The 19,865-nt window shown below is 48.5% G+C and overlaps 1 protein-coding gene across 3 annotated transcripts in view; it reads left to right on the top strand.

Annotated features, from left to right (window-relative positions):
• ACP6 (acid phosphatase 6, lysophosphatidic) overlaps window positions 1–19,865 on the top strand; it is a 107,537-nt gene that overhangs the window by 65,644 nt on the left and 22,028 nt on the right. For all 3 annotated transcript variants that reach the window (XM_085621187.1, XM_085621188.1, XM_085621186.1), the window contains exons 8-9: window positions 11,780–11,874; window positions 12,382–12,477. In XM_085621187.1, the coding sequence (XP_085477313.1) occupies window positions 11,780–11,874; window positions 12,382–12,477 (191 nt within the window). The remainder of the gene's footprint in view (window positions 1–11,779; window positions 11,875–12,381; window positions 12,478–19,865) is intronic.

Raw genomic sequence — 19,865 nt, 5'->3', positions numbered from 1 at the left:
GCACAACGGGAAAGTCAGGGCATTGGGCAATCCTAAGATAGTGTAGGCAAGGAATCTGGGAATGGTAGTGTCAAAAGCCTTATCGATTTCATCGAAGATCTTATCCCTGTATCTTGTGAGCTTCTGGCAGTTCAACAGCCTTGCCAACAGAGTCCATCGCACTGCGAGTTCCACTTAGTTAAACGAGCTGTGGTGTAATACCAGTAAGATACAATTTTAAATGCAGTTTCTGTGTGGCCCATGGAGTGTGCGGTGTGGTGGGTCCTGTAAAAAATATCCATCCATTCCTTGTCTGAAAGGACGCTACCTATTTCTGCCTCCCACCGTCTGTCTAGCAGTTCGAGCCCCCCTGGTACCCTGGATGAGGAACGTAAACATTTCCGGGATAAGTTTGCGGTCATCTTTTTTTCAGGAAAAGCCACTTTTCAAACGGGAGCATTGGCCTGCTGACCACTGGACGGATTAGGGGACCATTCACCCAGTGCAGCATTTGCACATGTAGGAAGAGGTCCGAGCCTGCAAGGCCATAGTCCGCATGGAGCTGCTCAAAGGGGATGTGGCCCTGGAGGTCGAACAAATGCCCCATGCGCTTGCACTATCCATCCCGGGAGGGAAATCTGGATTTTAAAAAATGGAGGACATGGGTGAGGGAAAAGTTGTAAGGTTTGCACGCTTGGACACTGTATCCCATACTAACATAGTCGGTTGAGTGACCGACGAGGAATATAGTCCCCAGGAACGCGACGACTTAAAAAGCCAAGCTGCCCTCCAGATATGCTCCTTCTAAGGAAGCTGATAATTTCAACGCCTGTATGTCCAAACTGGCTATGTGGATGAATGAACACTGTCTGAAACTTAATGGGACAAAAACAGAGGTCCTCATTATGGGAGGCAATGAGGTTAAATGGACGACAGAGTGGTGGCCCAGCTGTCTGGGTCCTCTGCCCTCGCCTACACGAGAGGCGAAGAACTTAGGTGTATGGGTGGACAATAAACTGTCCTTTGACAGCCACGTAAAGAAGACTGTTGGCAAGTGTTTTGGGGTGATGAAAACCCTCAACCGCACCCTCGACCTGTTACCCATTAACTCCAGGCGTACCATGACGCAGGCATTAATAACGTCCCGTATTGATTACGGCAATGTACTACTCATGGGGACATCAGTGAAAAACATAAAAAAGCTACAGGTTCTACAAAACTCGGCAGCTCGTCTGGTGCTTAGGCTTCCCCGTCGAGCTCCTTCACGTCCCACTCTAGCAGCCCTCCACTGGCTACCGATCAGTAAGAGGATTGTTTTTAAAGCTATGCTCTGGTGCCATAAAATAATTCATCACAGAGCTCCGGCATATATGTCTGATTTGGTGTCTGTGTACGAACCTAACAGATCTCTTAGATCCAAAGGAATGGGTCTACTCAAAACTACCTGCCCCAAAAAAGCTAAAATGGGTGGCAGATCATTCCGCACCTTAGCTGCTAAGCAATGGAACCTCCTGCCTCTAGATATCAGGCTGGAGAGTAATGAAATCGTATTCAGGAAGAGACTGAAAACTTGCCTCTTTGCTGTGTGAACTGGTTCCTTCTTCTTTTTTCCTCTACTGCTGCATTCTCTCTCCATAGCGCGGGGACACACCGGGAGGTGTTACCAAGCGCTCTACAAACTCCTTTAAACTAAACTAAACTAAGATATGGTGGCTAGCCACCGTCTAGTCCATAAATACCCAGTGTTTCTCCATCAAGGGACCGTTCCATTCCACTAGGTAGCGCAGCAGGGATGCTTAAAAATAGCGAGTGATATTCGGCAAGGCAAGGCTGCCCTCCTTCTTAGGGTGTTGTAACAGAGACTTCTGCAACCTGAGTGAGACTGAGCCCCAAATGAAACGCTCTATATCTGTTTGTATGTGCGAGAGCGTATTCGGTGGAGGCAATAAAGGGAAGATTTGGAAAAGGTATAAGGCCCGTGGTAAGACATTAATTTTGACCGCGGCCAGTCTCCCAAGCCACGACCGGGGCAGACGCCACCATTGAGCAAGATCTTTTCGGATGCGAGAGAGTAGAGCAGTATAGTTTCCGCTGTCTTATGCAGGCTCTTAGGAAGGACCAGTCCCAGATATGTTATACCATCCGTCACCCAGTCAAAGTAATATTGGACACGCAAGGTATCTATTGTCGTGTGTGTTGCGGTAAGGTTCAGTACTTGTGATTTTCTGTAAATTCATTTTAAATCCAGAAACCCAACCAAAGACCTTCAGGTCTTCTACTATAGCCGGCAAAGAAGTCAAGTGGCAAGCCACCACAAAAAAATTACGTTGTCTGCATAGAGGCTAATTAAATGGCAGTCGGCACTAAAGGGGATGCCCTGCACGTGTGGATTGTCCCAGAGCTTCTGGGCAAAGGGCTCCATATACAGAGCGAAGAACAGGGGGGGAGATGGCAGTCCTGTCTGGTGCCTCTCCTCACAGCGAAGTCGCTCAAAAGTATCCCATTTACCCTGACTGCAGCAGTTGGAGTGCTGTAAATGCTCTCCACCCATTTGCGGAACTTCACTCCAGAATGGGAAACAAATACAGCCAGTGCACGCGGTCGAATGCTTTTTCGGCATCCACTACCAGCAGCAGAGCCTCCTCCTTAGAGCGTTGAACCTTGTCGATTAAGTGACCAGTCCTTTTAGTATTGTCACGACAGTATCTGCTCGGGATAAAGCCCGACTGGTCCGGGTCAATCAAGCCGGGCATCAGAGGGTTCAGCCTGTGGGCCAGAATGCTAGAGACCAGTTTTGGGTCGATGTTTAGCAAGGAAATCGGCCGGTATGAGCTGCAGAACACCGGATCCTTCCATGGTTTGGGAATGATCGAAATTGTCGCCTGCAGCATTGAGGCCGTGAGGGTACCCGTGTCTGCAAAAGAGTTAAACAATCGCGTGAGCAGCGGGGCCAGCTCCGCACAGAAGGTCTTATAAAAAAGAACACTTTAACCGTCCGGGCCAGGCACCTACAAGAGCTTCAGTCGGGCAATAGCAGATATCACCTCTTCGATCCGTATGGGAGCCTCCAGACCGTCTGTTTTGCTGGGTGGAAGAGGGGTGACCTCAGCTCCATTGACATACTTACGGTGGTCCGCAAGGCTAGAGGAATCGGCGGAGTACAGATTTGCATAAAAGGTCCGAAAAGCCGCTGCAATGCCTGGGTCGTCCGTTATCTCAACACCCGCTCCCCTAGCACTGCTTTAATTGCCTGGGCCTGGCGTTAACTGCGGAGGCAGTGGGCTAGCATGCGACCGCCCTTGTTAGAACCCACATAATATTTGTGCTTCAACCGGAGCACCACATATTCAGCCCTGTCGAGATACAAACGCTTCAGCTGGAGCTGCTCCTTCTCCAACTGACGCCAGACCCTTGGGGGGGGGGGGTGTCTCTACACTTGTGAATGGCCTTGAGTTCCTTAACTTTATTTTCTAGTTACTCTTGTTTAGCCTGTCTGGTTTTGTTATCATAAGCCGCTTTGGCGATCAGGGCATCTCTCGACCAGTTTAAGGGCCTCCCAAACGGAGGCTAAGGACGTTGAACTGTCATCGTTAAGTGCTAGGTAATCAGTCAATGTGTGCCGAAGGTCTTCCACCACTTGCGGGGACCGCAGTAGGGAGTCCTTCAGGTATCAGTGTGGTGAGGACGAATGCGAGGGCGGCAGACGTAGCGTTGGTGTTGTGTGCGTGGTCCGAGAGAGACCGGGCCTCGATGGTAGAAGCTTGGGTGGATGTCCATGCGGCCTGGGTGACGAGAAAGTGGTCCAATCGGGCGTAGGACTCGCGGGCCGCCAAATAGGTGTAATCTCTATCATTGGGGTGGAGGAGGCTAAGCCATGCATCCTTGATCCCACAGTCCTCCAACCACTCCCTACCGCTCCCTGATATAGCTCCAGCCCCGCCAGACCTCGGGCTAAAATGGTCCGCCCCTACGTCCATAACTAAATTTAAATCACCACCACCAAGGAGTCGGGTGTGTGGAGAACTTCGGCCTGGGCATCTGTCAAGAACTTCTCTTGATATTCGTTTCGGGAATAGATTGAGGCTATTGTGAGATTGGTGGAGCGAATGTGTAGCCTCAGCGCTAGGAGGCGCCCCTTGAGCTCTACCACAGAGCCCACAGTGGAATCTCTAAAGTGTTTGGAAAGCAGAATGGCCACTGTTGGACCCGGCCTCGTGGCGTGGTCCCGAACCCTCCTGCCAGACCAAACGGGGGCAGCCCCAACCCTTCGGGGCCCCCCCCCGAGCTTGTACCCCGCTACCCGCACCAGCCTTCGCGACGCGGCCCGCCCGGGCCTCGGTCCCTGCGAAGCCCCAACATCAAGGCGCCAAGACCCGACCCAAGGGGGTCGAGTGGCCACTCCACAGATCCCGGAGGAGGGGAGTTTCGATGGGGCCTCCCGCCGGCCCCCGACGCCTGGGTCCGATCGCCCCCCCGGCCTCCCTGGGCGATGGCTCTACCCCCCGCTGGGTGTCTGGACTCTCTCATCCTGGCCCCTCCGGCCCCCCCGGTGCGAGGGTCCGGACATCAAAGGGCTCCAGCCATATTTCTGGTGCAACCCACAACCAGGACAGTAGTTGTATCCTGGAGTCCAGAGCCCTGCTGATCGGATCGCGGCTGACCCTACGTAGAGAGACTCATTGCCTGTAACTGAGAACTCGAGCCCTGCTGACTGCGTCGCGGCTCCTCCTTGCTGAGAAGAAGACCCTCACGGAACATCGGAGCCCTGCTGACCTCGTCGCGGCTCGACCTCGCTGAAGCAACCACCGGAGCCCTGCTGACCTCGTCGCGGCTCAACCTCACCGAAGCGACCCCTCGAACCCTGCGGACGACGTCCCAGGCTGATACTGAGACTGTCCCGCTACCCCCATTCCTAACCAAACCCTGAGACTCTTTTGGATCCCTTGATCTGCCTGTAAATATTGCCACGGAGACCTACCCTCAATTCTGATAAACGACTTGTGAGCATTGATACCCTGGTTGTGTCCCTTTGTGGTGGGAGGGGATTACTTGGCTGTACGATCCTAGGAGAAGGACCTCGCCCAGGAGGCTTTTCAGCGGCGCTCGGCTGCTTCCTTACGGAACGGGGCCTCTCGGGGTGGTCAGTCCGACACCATCTGACTCCCCGGAGGTCACCCTTCTAACAGCCACCCCGCCCTTCTTACTCTTCCCTGAAGACCGAAACTGCAAAGGGAACCCTCTGTGTTGCATACGGTGCGTGTCGTTGTGAAGGAGGTGGGTTTCTTGGACTAGGGATACATCCCCACCTGAATGCTTGAGCAATCAGCTTGGTAGGATTGTTAAGGCCTCTGACATTATAGCTGACTACCTTAACTTCCATTAGGTGGGAAAGAACCGCAGGGCTATATGTCTAAAGCAATGAGGCCAGTAAAGAGGGACAGACCCCAGTAGGGACCACACGTGCAGATGTGACTGGACGAACCCTAACAGGAGGGCTATAAGTAAAAAGCTCACCGGAGAGAGGATACCCCATAACAATATAAACAAACCCAAAAACAACAAATCAACATCAAAGGCAAGCACACAAAGTCCATCTCGATAGCAGGCCAGGAAAAAGTGCAGACTGCCAAAAGAGTGAGGGGCTCCCCCATTTAGTGAAGATAAAAATCCCCCCGCCGGGCCAAGAGAAGATAGAACAGACCCACAAGTACGTTACCCTCAGTCATTAGAGTCCAGGGAGTCTCACTCTGTGCCAGCGAGGGTACGGAGAACTGCAGAGCGCTCTTTGATAATCGTGGCCGGGTGAGGGGGAAGGCTGTCTAGGCCCTGGCTGCTCTGGGGGACCACACCTCGGGGGTCCCTGTTGTTTCCGGCCCGGAGTCGTCCAGCTGGGCAGACAGGTCGTTTCAAGTTCAACACCTTACAAGCCTCGGTCAAGGAGTGTTCTTAGTGTAGCTTCCCGTCAAGACAGAAAATGTGGCGAGACTGGTGGCCCCAGGAATATGATATACTTTTCGAACGAAGGTGGCTAGTTACGGGGCGAAAGTTTCTTCTCTTTTGGAGGGTACTTGCTGCCAAGTCTCGGAATATGGTGTGTTTCCGGAAGCGTAGAGGTTGACAGGAACGGGCCGTTTTGAGGATCTCCTCTTTCACCGTAAAGTCGTGCACGCAGAGCAGAATGTCTGAAGGAGGGCGATTTGGTTGACGTGAAGGGCCAACTCTATGACATTGGTCGATTTTGACAGGATTCCGCCTTTGCATTCAGACCTGCCCGGAACAGGTCTTGAACGTATCCCGCAAGGTCTTCCCCTTCTGCTTCGGTTGGAACAGCACGAAAACAGACATTGTTCCACCTAGATCTGTTCTCCAGGTCTTCGGAGTGAGACCGAAGGTCTAGTTGCTGAGCCCGCAACCGCAGGATTTCTTGTTGGAGTGCAGCGATCTCTTCATCCCTGGCAGTTAGCGAATCCTCCAGGGCGGCCACCCGCTCTCCCACGGCGTCTACATCTCTTCGTACCTCCCGGAGGTCTGCCTGCAGGTCTGTCTTAATGGCCAAGATATCCTCTCTCTGGGAGGCAAACAGGGCTTCCAGAAACTCCCTTGTGACCGCACCTTCTGAGCCATCTCCCACTGGTGTCATGCCATGGCGTCCCCAGCCGATTTCTTGAGGAGGTTCCAGACACACCAGTCTTTCTCCCCTTAGACGGCGTCATTTTGAAGTCCTGAAGCTGGTCTGCCCGCATGTAGAGGACTCGCCTAAGTGAAGGAATATGCTGTCACCAGGCGGCCACCAGATGGGCGAGACTGTGCACTTGCTCCCTGAAGCGTTATTGCTTGTCGCCAGATTCTCCACAGGAAGTTCCGATGTGCTGCTGCAACGGGAACGAGCCCAGGTACCTCCCCCCAGTCATATGTATGTGGCAGCCGGTGGGCCTTATGCTGGGCACGGGGTAGCCCGTGCCCAGATGTGGCTGAGGTCGGGCTCCGCGAGACGATGGTACGTACTTACAGTGGGTCCGCTGCGCTGCAGCCCCCGGGTGCCCCCAGGCCTCAGTCCTATAGGAGCGTCACCAAATACCAGTGGGTCCCAGTACTACTCGGTGTTGCTTACTTGTCGTGTTGGCGTACTGCGCAAAAGGGACCCAGCCAAGAGGAAGAGGCCTAGGCGCCTCTGCTGTTCTTCAGGCCGCACTACAACTCAGCCCCGATCCTTCTACGAGAGTCCCCATGCATCAGGAGTCCGCACCTCCCTAAATCGCAGTATTAAGTGCACAGCGGGGGGCTGCAGACACACGGCTGCGGGTCACTCGTGCATTCAGCCGGAGTACCCTCCGAGGGCGCACCAGCCAGTCAGCGCATGCCTCCGTTGCCCTGTCGCTCTTCCACCCGTTATGCCCACAGCACCAGAGAGGCCATGTCCGTTATATATAAGCCTTGCGGGCAGCCAATGTGGTTATTAAACGGGCCGGTCGGCGCTCACCTCTCCACTGAGTGTCCTCCGGGTGCTGCGCCTCTTGGGATCAAGCCCCCTCCTCCCCCCGGGGAGCCAAGCGGGCCTCTCGCTGCAGCTCCGTGTCCTGGCATAGGCCGCCCCGCAGGCCCTGGGTCAGTCATGCGTGCCCACGGGCCGGGGACCGTGCAAGGCGAAGTGTTCCTGCTGTGGTGTGTCTTTCCTGGCCCGCGGATGGAGTCTGCGTGGTCCTGCAGCCTCCATGGGCGCTCAATCGGCCCCCGTGACGGCCCTCACTCCTCACCGTCTAGTGACGCGGAGGCCGCATGAAAGCAGAAGCCGCTTGACCGTCCTCCCTTGAGCTGGAACATCGTCGTTGGCTCCCGAGCTGGAGCGCAGTGGGATCTCGTAGCCTCTGGTGGGGGATCCGGGTGCCGTAGGTGCTTTAGGATGTGCTGTGGGCCCGGCGGGAGCGGAGCTCAAGCAGGACGCGTCCGCGCACTCTGCCATGTTGGCCACGCCCACCACCTTTGTGGTTTTGGACAAGATTTTAGCTGGATCCGTTTTATATTTTTTATGTACAACTCATTTTATGCAAAAGTTGTGTACAGTATTAAAGACTAAGGTCTAAAGAAACATGTTTTGACTGACTGAATCAAGATCAAGCTTAGTTTATGCAGGAAGGTCTTGGGTAGGGTCAGGTGTATACACCGCTAATGTCAGGAGATTCTCTCTAGTATTTCTGTCATTGTCTGATATCTTCCCATTTTATATTGCCACACTTTAGTCTCTCGATATGGGAAGTGACTTCTCATAAAAATATCTGCTCCCCTCAAAAAACCCTCGCAAACCATATATGTCTTGCCTTTCCAAATCCGAAACGCCCCAAGAAATTACTAATATCACCTCGGAGGTGCGTTTCCTGGAGCATCAACGGTCAAGATCAGAGTGCTTTCCCGGAGTATTGCTCCCCATTTAGCCTTACCAATATAGACCATTTACATGCCATTTCATGACCCTTACTGGCATGCAGCTGCCACTAGATGCATCTCTAGCCATGACACATTTTTCCAAGCTTTATTAATTTAACAGTTTATCCAGCACACTGCTTCATAGAAAACATCGAGGGAACCAATACAACTATTGAAACATAAAACGTTACACTTTACACCTCCCTTCCTCCCTATATTCCTGATTCGTAGCACCTGTTGCATATGTTCTTGTGTCACAAACACCTCCTTTATGATAGACTAGATAACTGTACTAGTCTCACCAGGTTCACTCTTGCAGCACAGCAATCCCTAGCACCTAAAATAGAACTGTACATTAGAGTAGTTTGGAACCTTATTAAACATCTACTTGCCCAAGGGAGTAGCTGCTTCGGGGATCTACTTGTCCACGTGTGCCATTTGGAGCTATATAATGAGGTGAGAGATTATTGCAGCAGTCTCATTATAACAGGGATATGATATTAACGTCTCAGATTAAGCCCGGGTTCATATTAGGACAGGGTTTGGATTCTAGCAGGGCTGTGATTTTACACATTTCCAGTTATACCGGATTGTAAACAAACCAGAGCTCGAAGGCTCTCCATGTGCAGAGGTTCATCTTATGAAGGGACAGGCTCCGACTATGCAGTACTTGGATTATTCCAGATTTCTGGGTATAGCATTGCTCTTTGTGTCAGGTTGGGCAGTCCTCTATGTTCTACCTTGGACATACAAAGATGGGCTTAGTCCAACTCACTTTGCCAGGCTTCCGCTCTGCAGGGTCAGATGAGTCGGTGGCTCACATCTCAACGTGTATCCTTGCTACCTCCTTTAACTTCCGTTTACAGCAGGGCACTCACTGGTCTTGGCCAGTTCTGGGTCAGCCTCAAGTGTTTGAGTACTCTGTCTCTAGAAGGTGCTTCGAAGGTCCTAGGGCCCTGCATTTGGACTGTTGTTTTCTTGGTTTCGTTTTCATCCATTCTTTGGTCTTACTCAGAATGGTTCAAGCTTGAGTAGAATCATTCAGTGTAGGTAGGGCGCGATAGCCGACATAAGGTACAAAAGGGGTGAAACGACTAATTTTAAAAGTTGGAGGCGAAATAGATTACAGGTATGTAAAATTTATAGAGCATGACTAAAATATTGGTATGTTTGTTGTAACATACTTCGCAGTTAGTAATGGCGCTTACAGTGTTCATTGGAAACGAATTACTCTCAGTACGTATATCAGTACTTTTTTTTACAGACTCTGAGTAGAGAGTTCTGCTCTGTTTATTTTCTCTCTTAGTACAGGGAGCACGTTTCCCTTGTAAGACTACACAGATGCCCCAAGCCAGAATTTAACAGCTTCCTAATATGTTTCACCTCCTTTCATTGAGATAGCAACAGAGGTTATGTAACAGGGTTGGCTCCCTGGATGAAGTATTTGTAATATTGTGTCACAAAGTTTAAAAATAAGATTTTTCATCCTTCTTCTACTTGATGGGCTTTAACCCCTTTTTGTCTATTTTCTGTTGCTCAGCAGCCCACAAAACTTAGCTATGTGGGGTATCATTGTAGGACATGTGACTACAGTTAGTGTAAAACTTGCCTCCTTCCTCTAGGCTGTAGTGACAAAATGACATTTTCAAAAGCAATTAGCCTGCAAGAGAAAAATATAATAATCTTACGCAGCTTAGCAAATTTCGAAAGTGGCTGCTTCAGTTGAGAGCTGTTCAAAACCGGTGTGCGTCCTATTGGCCTCAGGAGACCTGATGTAGTCAGACACCAACACCAGCTTCAATTGGTAAGAACATGGAGCTGGTCAGTAACCTCATGGACCGGTTGTTCACAGGGAGTCTGCACTGCTTTTGGACACATCCATTCCCTGAATCTGAGTGGTCTAGATTCATTGAGACGGTCATGAACACGGTCTAGTGTAGGCTAGTTGTGCAGTTAGTGATTGACTGTAGTCCTTTACCTGGTTGTGTTTCCTTGCAGTACTGGCTGCAGTACTGGCTGTAGTACAGCAGTAGCATGCCCTTTCTTATTTTACTCGGCATGACCGCTGAAGCTATCTGTGAGAGCTGTTTCTTAAGTACTTAAGGCCAGTGTTGCACTTCTGGAGCCATAAAGCCTAGAATGATTTCTGAAGGTTGCTATTCCTCTGGCTTGCTATAAAAGCAGGAGTCATTTCTGGGATCTCACTCTGTTGGTTTCCCTTGATAATGTGCATCCCAACCAAATGGAGGGCTGTCTTCCAAGCATAGCTCTCAAAGTAACTACATTTGAAAGTTTCTAAATAAATATCTAGTTATTATTCTTTTTCTCTGACAAATGATAACAGAGGAGGACTTCAAAGGTGATGGTGGAAAAAATGCCCCACAGTTTGTCTGATTTATTAACAGCGCTCCCTGTTCCTAATTCAGGAGAACATCATATCCGGCCTTCTGCACCAATATCCGAGGTGCTGTCAGTTTTTCTAGAGGCGGTCAGTCCTTATTTGAAGAAAATCCTGAAGCTCCAGCTTCTCCTTTCTGCCATGACCGAGCATTCCCCCAAATCATACATCCGGAGAGAGTTTTTTTTATTGTGTAGTTATTATAAGTTTAGTGGGTCAGATTTTGAATCGAGACCATGCCATTTATATTCCTCCGATTTTTCTCTCGTCTGTGAAATATCAATACAATGGTTACAGGGGTCTGTGCAGCTATCGTGTATGCTCCTTTTTACTTTTCCTACTTTGAAAATTCACACTTTTAATTCCCAGCCCAACATAATTCATCACTTCTCAAGTTGGTGAATGGACCATCTTATCTTTGTAAACAGAAAAAACACAGGAACCATTATTGAGAATGTATTTCTGGGAGAAATTCTGTTGTAATGGCACTAATAGTATTTATTAGTGTTGGTAGTAATTAAACATACTGGTATTCTCAGAATGGTTTGAGAAAAGTAACAAAATGTCCTCTCTTAACCTGCCCTCTGTCTCTGGAGTTTGCAGGGTGACAACTCCTATATTTATATACCATTTAACAGCGTTAGGTCACCGTTTCCTGGTTCCATAGCCATTACTTTCTTTGCTTGTGGGTAAGGCTTATGTCCAAGCTTTAAAACATCTTTGCAAATTGGCATATGGCTTTAAAAAATGAAGATTTTTGCATCATACCTTTTTGATTTGTTTTATTCAGCCTATGTTGTGATTGTCAGTGACTGCCTTTTTGCTGACCTGTGGCTGATGCTTTAGTTAGATATTTGATGTTTTCAGGTGTAAAGCATGGCACAGAGTGCTCCTTGGAATATTTGCATCTGTGCACTGGCGACCATGCAGCAATAGTAAGTCTAATGCGGATACATTTTTCTCTTTACCTGTTACTTCAAGGTTCACGGTCTGTCAGGTACACCAATGCTGAAGAACTTGTTGCGTCGAACCGAGAAAAGAGTCATTGACATTGTGTCCTACATCATGGAAAATAGGTGACTATTTGCTTAACATAGGCTATTGTGCAGAGTAAATAACATACACTTGTTAGTTCTAAACCTTTTATGTTCAGGATCTACAGCGTTGACATCGCATGAAAGTTATGTGGGCTACTTAAGTGAGTGGCACGATACGTGCTGCAGGTGCACAAGTAGCATCTCGTTTACAGGCCCTGGGTACAGGTGGTACCACTTCGCAAGGGACTTATAATAAAATTAAATGTTCTAATTCGGTGCAAGCTGTTTATAGGAGGTAGCTCTAGTACTTCTTAGCACTGGTAAAGTGGCCAAAGTCCTGAAAGCCAACATAAACGAGTTAAAAAAAAAAAAAAATCGTAGGGGTGAAGGCAAAACGTTTGGCGGTGACCCTGAAGAGAGGGAAAAGTGCAAGACACGTGTTTCACTTCAAGTTGTGAACAAAGAAAGCCATTGGTGAATTCTAAGTGTACATGAACCACCATGATGAAAATGTGGCTTGAAGTTTCTGTGTTTGATGTCTTCTAGGGAACTTCTCCAGATGAGCGTGGGCCCGTTTTTGCATACTGTGCAACAGAATATATTGGACATTGTGGAATCTTCTAATCCGCCCAACCTGTCCAGGTAAAATTGGGACTAAAATCTGCTCTCTTTTTAGACTGGTAAACATGACCATTGTGATCAAACCGTCATCTCGGTAGAATGCAAGTTCAGGGGCCAAGTGATCCATGTAAGGCCGAGTGAGTTGCTTGAACTTGGATACTGAGTCCTGAAGTCATTGTACCTACCTCAGTGCCCACTGTTATTTATCTGCATGAATTTGTGTAATGAGACACAGTTTTAAGTCTGGTCTTCGTTTCAAAATGCTTAGTTTTCGCTCAGCCCTTTCCACTTAACCAAATATTGAGTCACACAGCCACCCAGATTTAAACACTGCCTTTTGCAAACCCACAGTTCCCTTTTATTTGTTTTATCTTATTTCTTTATTTTGAAAGTTTTTATAGCGCTGGCTAGACCCAGAGGTATCAGAGCGCTTTAGAAGATAAGGATAGTATAAGGCACATAGGGTATAAAAGCATATGAAAGGTAGCGCAACAAAAATTTGAAATATACAAAGTACAAACCAACATGAGCATTATACAAATCAAGATAAACAGGGGCAGGAGCTATACATTTAAGTAATTGGGTAAATGGTGAACAGGAGAACAGGGTATATATTACTGAACAAATATAGTATGATTGATAAGAGAACAGGAGTAGGACACAGGATAGGAACCCCAATAATAATTGAGGAGGTGGGTTTTGAGGTCTTTTTTGAAACTAGAATAGGAGGGATTACAGCGCAGGTCTTTTGGGAGGGCATTCCAGATAATAGGGACATTGTCAGAGAAGGAGCGAGATTGTGTGGCTTTCTTTTTATGCAGAGGTGGGATTAGGAGTAGGGTGTTGGTGCTTCTCAGAGGTCGAGTGGAGTCCGCAATGTGGAGTTTCTTTGAGAGGTACTGCGGAATGTTTTGGTGGAGGACTTTCTGAGTAATGCAGGCGGTTTTGTAGGCAGATCTGCCTTCGCTAGGGAGCCATTTAAAAGATTTGAGAGCCGGGGATATATGATCGAAGCGTTTGCAGTCCGTGATGAGCCAGCAGCAAGGTTGAGCACTGCTTTGATTGGAGCTAGGTGTACCTTGGGGATTCCATTAAGGATGGCATTACCATAATCAATACGTGACAGAACAAGAGACTGAACTACGAGTTTGAAATCATCAGTGGGTATGAATGGTTTGATTTTCTTGAGGTGATGGAGAGTGAAGAGGGCTCCTTTGGCAGAGTTTTTGATGTGAACATTAAGGGTTAGGGTGTTGTCGATAGTGATGCCAAGAGATTTGACGGAGTTGGACAGGGTGAGTGAGCAATTGAGTGCATTGAGGTCAGAGATCCAAGATTGAACGGGTAGAGGGTTATTTTTGGGGGAGAAGAGAATGAATTCGGTTTGGTTAGGGATGAGTTTGAGATGATTGGAATGCAACCAGGTTTGGATCTTGGTAAGGGTGTTGTTCAGGTGTAAGATGTCAGCATGAGTTTTAATCTTGTAATAGATTTGGGTGTCATCGGCGTAGAGGTGGTAATTTATGCCTGCTTGGTTAAGAATGAGGGTGAGGGGTTCCATAAAGAGGTTAAAGAGGGAGGGAGAGAGAATAGATCCTTGGGAGACTCCAAGGGAAACAGGAGTGGGGGTAGAGAGACAGTTTTGAATTTTGATTTGCTGAGTACGGTGTTGTAGATAAGAGATGAACCATTTGTAGGCGGTGCCATTAAGGCCGAAACGGGTCCTAAGCACATTAAGTAGGGCTGAATGGTTGACTGTATCGAATGCTGCGGAGAGATCAAGAAGTATAAGAAGGCAGGTCTCGCCATTGTCAAGTGATTTCTGGATGCCGTTTTGGTGCTGCAGCCTTTTCTGAAGCCAGATTGAAAGGGGTCGAGAAGGTTGAAATATTCTATGTGTTTGTCTAGTTATAGTAGGACACATTTTTCAAGTACCTTTGAGAGAAGGGGGAGGTTAGTGATGGGGCGGAGATTATTTAGGTCATTGGGGTTTTTGATAATGGGCGAGATTTGACCAAGCTGAATGGAGGTGGGGACACAGCCTGTGGAGAGAGAGGTGTTGATGATTTTGGTCCAGAATGGGGTGATGATGTGCTTAGGGTCAGGGACAAGGTCGGAGGGTATTGGGTCTTTTGTGTAGGAGGACGGTTTTAGATTGCCAATTATATTGAGGACTTCAAGCTCAGTGACGGGGAGAAAGTTGAGCAAGGAAGCATTGTTCTTAAGTTGAGATTTAGGGGAGTTGGTTACTGGAGATGTGGAAGGTGAGAGGCCTGTGGAGTGGTGGGGGGTATGGAAATGGGTGGGTGAGGAGGCTCGCTGGGGAGCGGTAGGATAGAGGGCAGAGGAGAGAAAGTGTCGTCTGGAAGTGGGGATGTGGAGTAGGCATTAGAGGTGAGGACAAGATTGGATTGGGAGTTGGAGGATAGTTGTGTGGGAAGGAAGGATTGATCAATTTTGGCAATTTTTTCAGAGAAGAAGTGGGCAATTTCTTCACATCTCTCTGATGAGGCTGTCCTATTTGGAGGTGCGGGGGAAGTTTGGTTTCGGATGATTTTGAAGCGTTCCCTGGGTCTGTTTTTGGCACGATCAAGTTGAGTGCGGAAGAAGGATGCCTTTTCCTTGAGGATATGTTTTTTGTAAGTGGATCTAGCACGTCTGAGACTTGCAAGATGGGAGGGTGAGGGATGGTGTCTCCAGGTTCTTTCCGACAGTCTGAGTGCCCGTCTTTCATTATTTATCTCTGTATTAAACCAAGAGTTTGAGGGGGTGTTTCTTTGGTTTTTGAGTTTAGGCGGGGCCAGTTGGTCAAGAATATCAGTAACCGTATTGTTAAATAGTTCAGTGAGCTCATTCGCATTTTGTGAGGGGGGAATGAGAAGAAGTTGAGCTTGGAGTTTCGATTGTAGAACACCTGGGGGGGATGCCTTTTAGGTTTCTGGTCAATTTCTTAGGTCTGGTAGTTTTAGGGGCGGGGAGGTTAGCTGAGGTAGCAATGGTGAACAGTATAAGGTGATGGTCGGACCAGTCAGTGGGGATAATATTGGTAACGGAGGTCAGATCTTCGTTGGACAGAATGACGTCAAGTATGGATCCTTTAGTATGAGTTGGAGATTGGCATATTTGTTTGAGTTTGTTGATTTCAAGAAGTGTAGTGAGGAGGGAGATGGTGGGGTCATTGGTATCATTCCAATGGAGGTTAAGATCTCCAAGAAAGAGATATTTTGAGTTGGATAATGCTGATTGCGCCAGTAGATCAGATAAGTCCTCAGTGAAGGGATGTGGTGGTCCCGGGGTGCGATAGATGTTGTGTAGACGAATTGGGAGGGAGTTTTGAGTTAACAGTTCTGCTTTCAGGCATTCGCATGAGGAGTAGCCTGGGTTAGTGACAAGGGAAATCTGAAGTTCATTTTTGAAGATAATGGCTAGCCTTCCCCCAACTCTGTTAGGTCTGTCTTTTCTAAGAATAGAGTATCCCGGGGGGGGGGGGTGGGGGGGGGTAGAATAGATCCAGTATGCTCGTTGAGTGGTCATTTAGCCAGGTTTCAGTGAGGAATGCAATATCAATGGATTCACTCAGGATGGTTTCCGATATTTCTGTGGCGTGTAGGACCGCGGAGCGACAGTTAACTAGCATGCACTTCAGTGGTGTGGGGTTGGGTATGGAAGGTGGGCAAGAGTGGATCAGCGTAAGTTGGGGTGGTGGTCTGGGGGAAGCGGGGGAGGAGGGGGTTCTATTTCTCCCTATGATAACAGGGATGGGGGCATAGGGAAGTGGAGGGTTGGTGGTTGGCAGATTAGGAAGGTAGGAGTTGCTTAGGTCGGCGAGGTCGGACGGGGAGAGATGGTTCGAGGTGCGGAGAGGTCTATGCTTACGGCATCTGAGAAGGAGCGATCTCCGAAGTTGTGTTTGTTATTGGGGATGTTTGAGGGAGGGAGGATGGTGGTTTTATGGTGAGGGAGGGTTCTGGTGCTGTGGAAGAAGAAATCTTTTCTGAGTCGGGCAAATTCAGTAGTTAAATTAGATAGGTCACATTCAATGTTGTGTAGGATCTGAGCAATTGAGGAGAGGGGAGGTATCGGGAGTGTGTGGTCTGTGTTATTTGTAGAGGGTGGACTAATGTGTGAGGGGGGAGATGTGGTAGATGGTGTGGGGTGAGGGGTGACTGGGCTGGGAGGAGTGAGGGGTTCGAAAGTTAAAGTAGGTAGGACGGGTACAATGTTGTGTAGGCTCTGGGTATTCCGGGTACAGGGAAGGAATGAAGGGGCCTAGGAGGTGGGAGGAGAATGGTCTGGGGATAGGGAGTGGTCGTGATTAGTTGCGGATGGAGGCCTGCTGTGTGAGGGGGGAGATAGGATAGTAGGTATGGAGTGATGGGTGGCGGAGCTGTTAAGTGTGAGTTAGGTTAGGTTATACAGAGGGCAGAAATCTTCAGGTGATGTGGTCAGAGAGGATAAAAGGGCATGAAGCGTGTGCGAAACGAATATATTGGTGTGATGGGGATGTGTGATTATTGAGGGTTGGGTGAGGGGGTGTGAGGGAGATGGGTGTTTATTGGGGGGTTGAGGTGAGGGGTTGGGTAGGTAGAGCCTGAGGGGGGAGGGTAGAGAGGAAGGGGAGGAGCAGAGGGTGTACAGGATTGGTAGGAGTAGGGGGGTGAGGAGTTGTGATAGGTTATTGCAGGGAAAAGACGGTGGAGTAAGTGAGGTGTTGGGGCGGGAGGTTTGGGGGACAGGGGGAGGGCGGATCATGGGAGGGGAATGATAAGTAGGTGACAGGAGTTTGGAGCTACCGTTATTCAAGGAGGGGTCCGAGGAGTAAGGGTTAAGGGGGTTAGGGGGAGAGAGGGAGATAAGTGGGGGATGAGAAGTAGGTAATTCACTGTTTGTCAGCCACAGTCCACCATTCCAAAATTGTGGTTTACGAATATGTATCGGCAATTATTGCCTAATCATTTAATTCAAGCCCTTTCATAATGAGTGTAAGGCCAGTAGAGTTCATAATTTTGGGGGAGAGACCCAATGGAAAATTCTGTGTTTGGGAAGTTTTGGCTGCATGCGTGTTTTAAAAAAAAAAAAAGTCATTTATCATTGACCGATACATACAAAGCAATGCCATTTCCATAGTTGTTCCTTCACAATCATGTTAACAGTTTTAAAGTTTTGTACCATAGTGTCATGTTATACACAAAAAAACACATGACAAAGCGTCACAAAATGATAGTGTCTGACCAGTACATATTAATCTTGTTACACAACATCCCAGATTGCGGATGTATCCATCCCCTGAACGTACCTGAAAACATATAAACAATACGGTCAAACAGCTCACTCTTCAACCCACGCCAGTTCGAACTCTGCCGTCGGGAGTATGACTAGGGGCAGCAGGCTCCATGTTCTGTAAATGTTTTAAGCTGTACCCAGATATCTTTTGGTCGGGACTTGGGTGGGAGCAACGTGGCATACAGTTTGCAGATGGTGTTGCAAAATGTGTGACTAGCAAGCCATGCACCTGTTGTAGGAAGCAGTTTGCTACCCCATCTAAGAGCTATCTCGCGCTTGGCCAAAAGCAGCGCCGGAGCGATAAATTTGTGTAGTTTCTTGGGCATATTATAGACATATCCCAGGAGTGCAACCTCCAGGGAGGGGTCTATTTCCAACAGAGTCGTCTGGGATATTATTTCAAAAATGGCTACCCAGAACTCCACAATCTTGGGGCAAGTCCATGTCAAATGGGGAAAATCAGCATAAGGGCTACCACTCTTTCGGCAATTGTGAGGCCGGGACGGGTCAATAGCGTGAAGTTTGCCCAGCGTCATATACGCTCTCCATAGGTATTTACAATGTATTCACTTATGCCTGCTGTTAAGGAAGATTTCCCTAATCGGCGAACAACAGAAATCCCACTGGTCGTCAGGATAGGATGTCCCAGATCACGCTCCCAGGCCGTTCGAATTTTAGTATTGTGGCTCAGGACCAGAGTCATGTTGGCCTTGTATAACCTAGAAATCAATTGATTCCCGTCAGAGTTAGATATTAAAAGGGATAGAGGCTCGAAGGACTGAGGTTGAAGTGGATATTCTGATATTTTAGCACGCAGAGCCCTGCGCACCCTGCTGAAAATAAACTGATCCATAAAGGTCAGTCCGGCTCCCCGACCCTCCCAAGCACTATCGAATACATGCCCGTCTGGGAACAGGTCACCAAACTTTATCATGGAATGAGATTTAAGCACTCGCAAAACAAATTTCTCTTCTGTGATAGGGAGCCATGGGTTGTATGCTATGGGAATTTCAGAAGAATACAGGGATCCGCACCCAGTCACTCGCGATAGCTTGCGCCACGCCCCGTTCGAGGTGAACAGTGTCTGAATGTCTCTAGGGTCGCGAGGAAAACCCTGGGGTAAAATGGCATGGAGCGGAGTCGGGAGCACCAGGTCTGATTCAGGCTTACTGTAGGTAATACGATCATCTAGATGGTACCATGAATGGGCAAAGCTGCTCTGTGCCACTAGGTAATACATTCTGAAGTCCGGGCTCGGCCCCACCCTCCCCCTTTTATATGGCAAAGTCATGGTTTCCCATCGAATCCTAGGTGTTTTGCCACCCTACACAAGCCTGATAAGATGTGAACCAAGGGTCTTAAAAAAACTGTCGAAGAGCGGAATGGGGATATTATCAAACATGTATAGAAACTTCAGAAGAAATATCGTCTTCATAAGTGCAATTCTGCCATACATAGAAAGCGGGAGCCTTATCCATCGTTCTACCTGCTCCTCAAGATTCTGTATAGCCTCACCATCTGGTCCGCCTCTCTATGAATCTGAATACACAAATACCTGACCGAGTCATGACGTCATTTCAGCTGGAATTTGCATTCCCATTCAATGGTGCCCGTCGTTAAAAGGAGCAGCTCGGACTTAATTTAGTTTATACCTAGTCCCGAATATCCACTAAAGCGAAGAATCTCTCTAATAAGTGGATCCAGATTGTCCTGCAGTCGGCGGACATACAAAACAATGTCGTCCGCATTGAGCGAGATGAGGAGAGGGCCTGTATTGAACTGGATACCTCTATGGAGATGTTTCTCATAAAAGTGGTGGACCAAAGGGTCAAGAGCCAGGATAAAAAGTAAACGAGATAAAGGGCAACCTTGCCTGGCACCATGTGTGAGAGTGAACGGGGTGGACAGAGTGCCATTCAAGCGGAGTCTTGCCATGGGAAAGGTGTAAAGCAATGCCATAAGGTCTATAAAACCTTTGGGGATGTCTAATTTCCTCCTCATGGCCCATATGAAAGGCCATTCCAAGGAGTCGAACGCCTTTTCTGAATCAAGCAGGACCGCCGCAGCTGGAACCTCTGGTGCAATTCTGTGGAGCACTGCAAACAATGTACGCAAGTTTAGTGTCA

This window comes from Triturus cristatus, chromosome 8 (genome assembly GCF_964204655.1).
Source record: "Triturus cristatus chromosome 8, aTriCri1.1, whole genome shotgun sequence".
NCBI lineage: Eukaryota > Metazoa > Chordata > Amphibia > Caudata > Salamandridae > Triturus > Triturus cristatus.
Note: the sequence above shows the minus strand (reverse complement) of the source record. Positions and strands in the feature narration are given on the sequence as shown.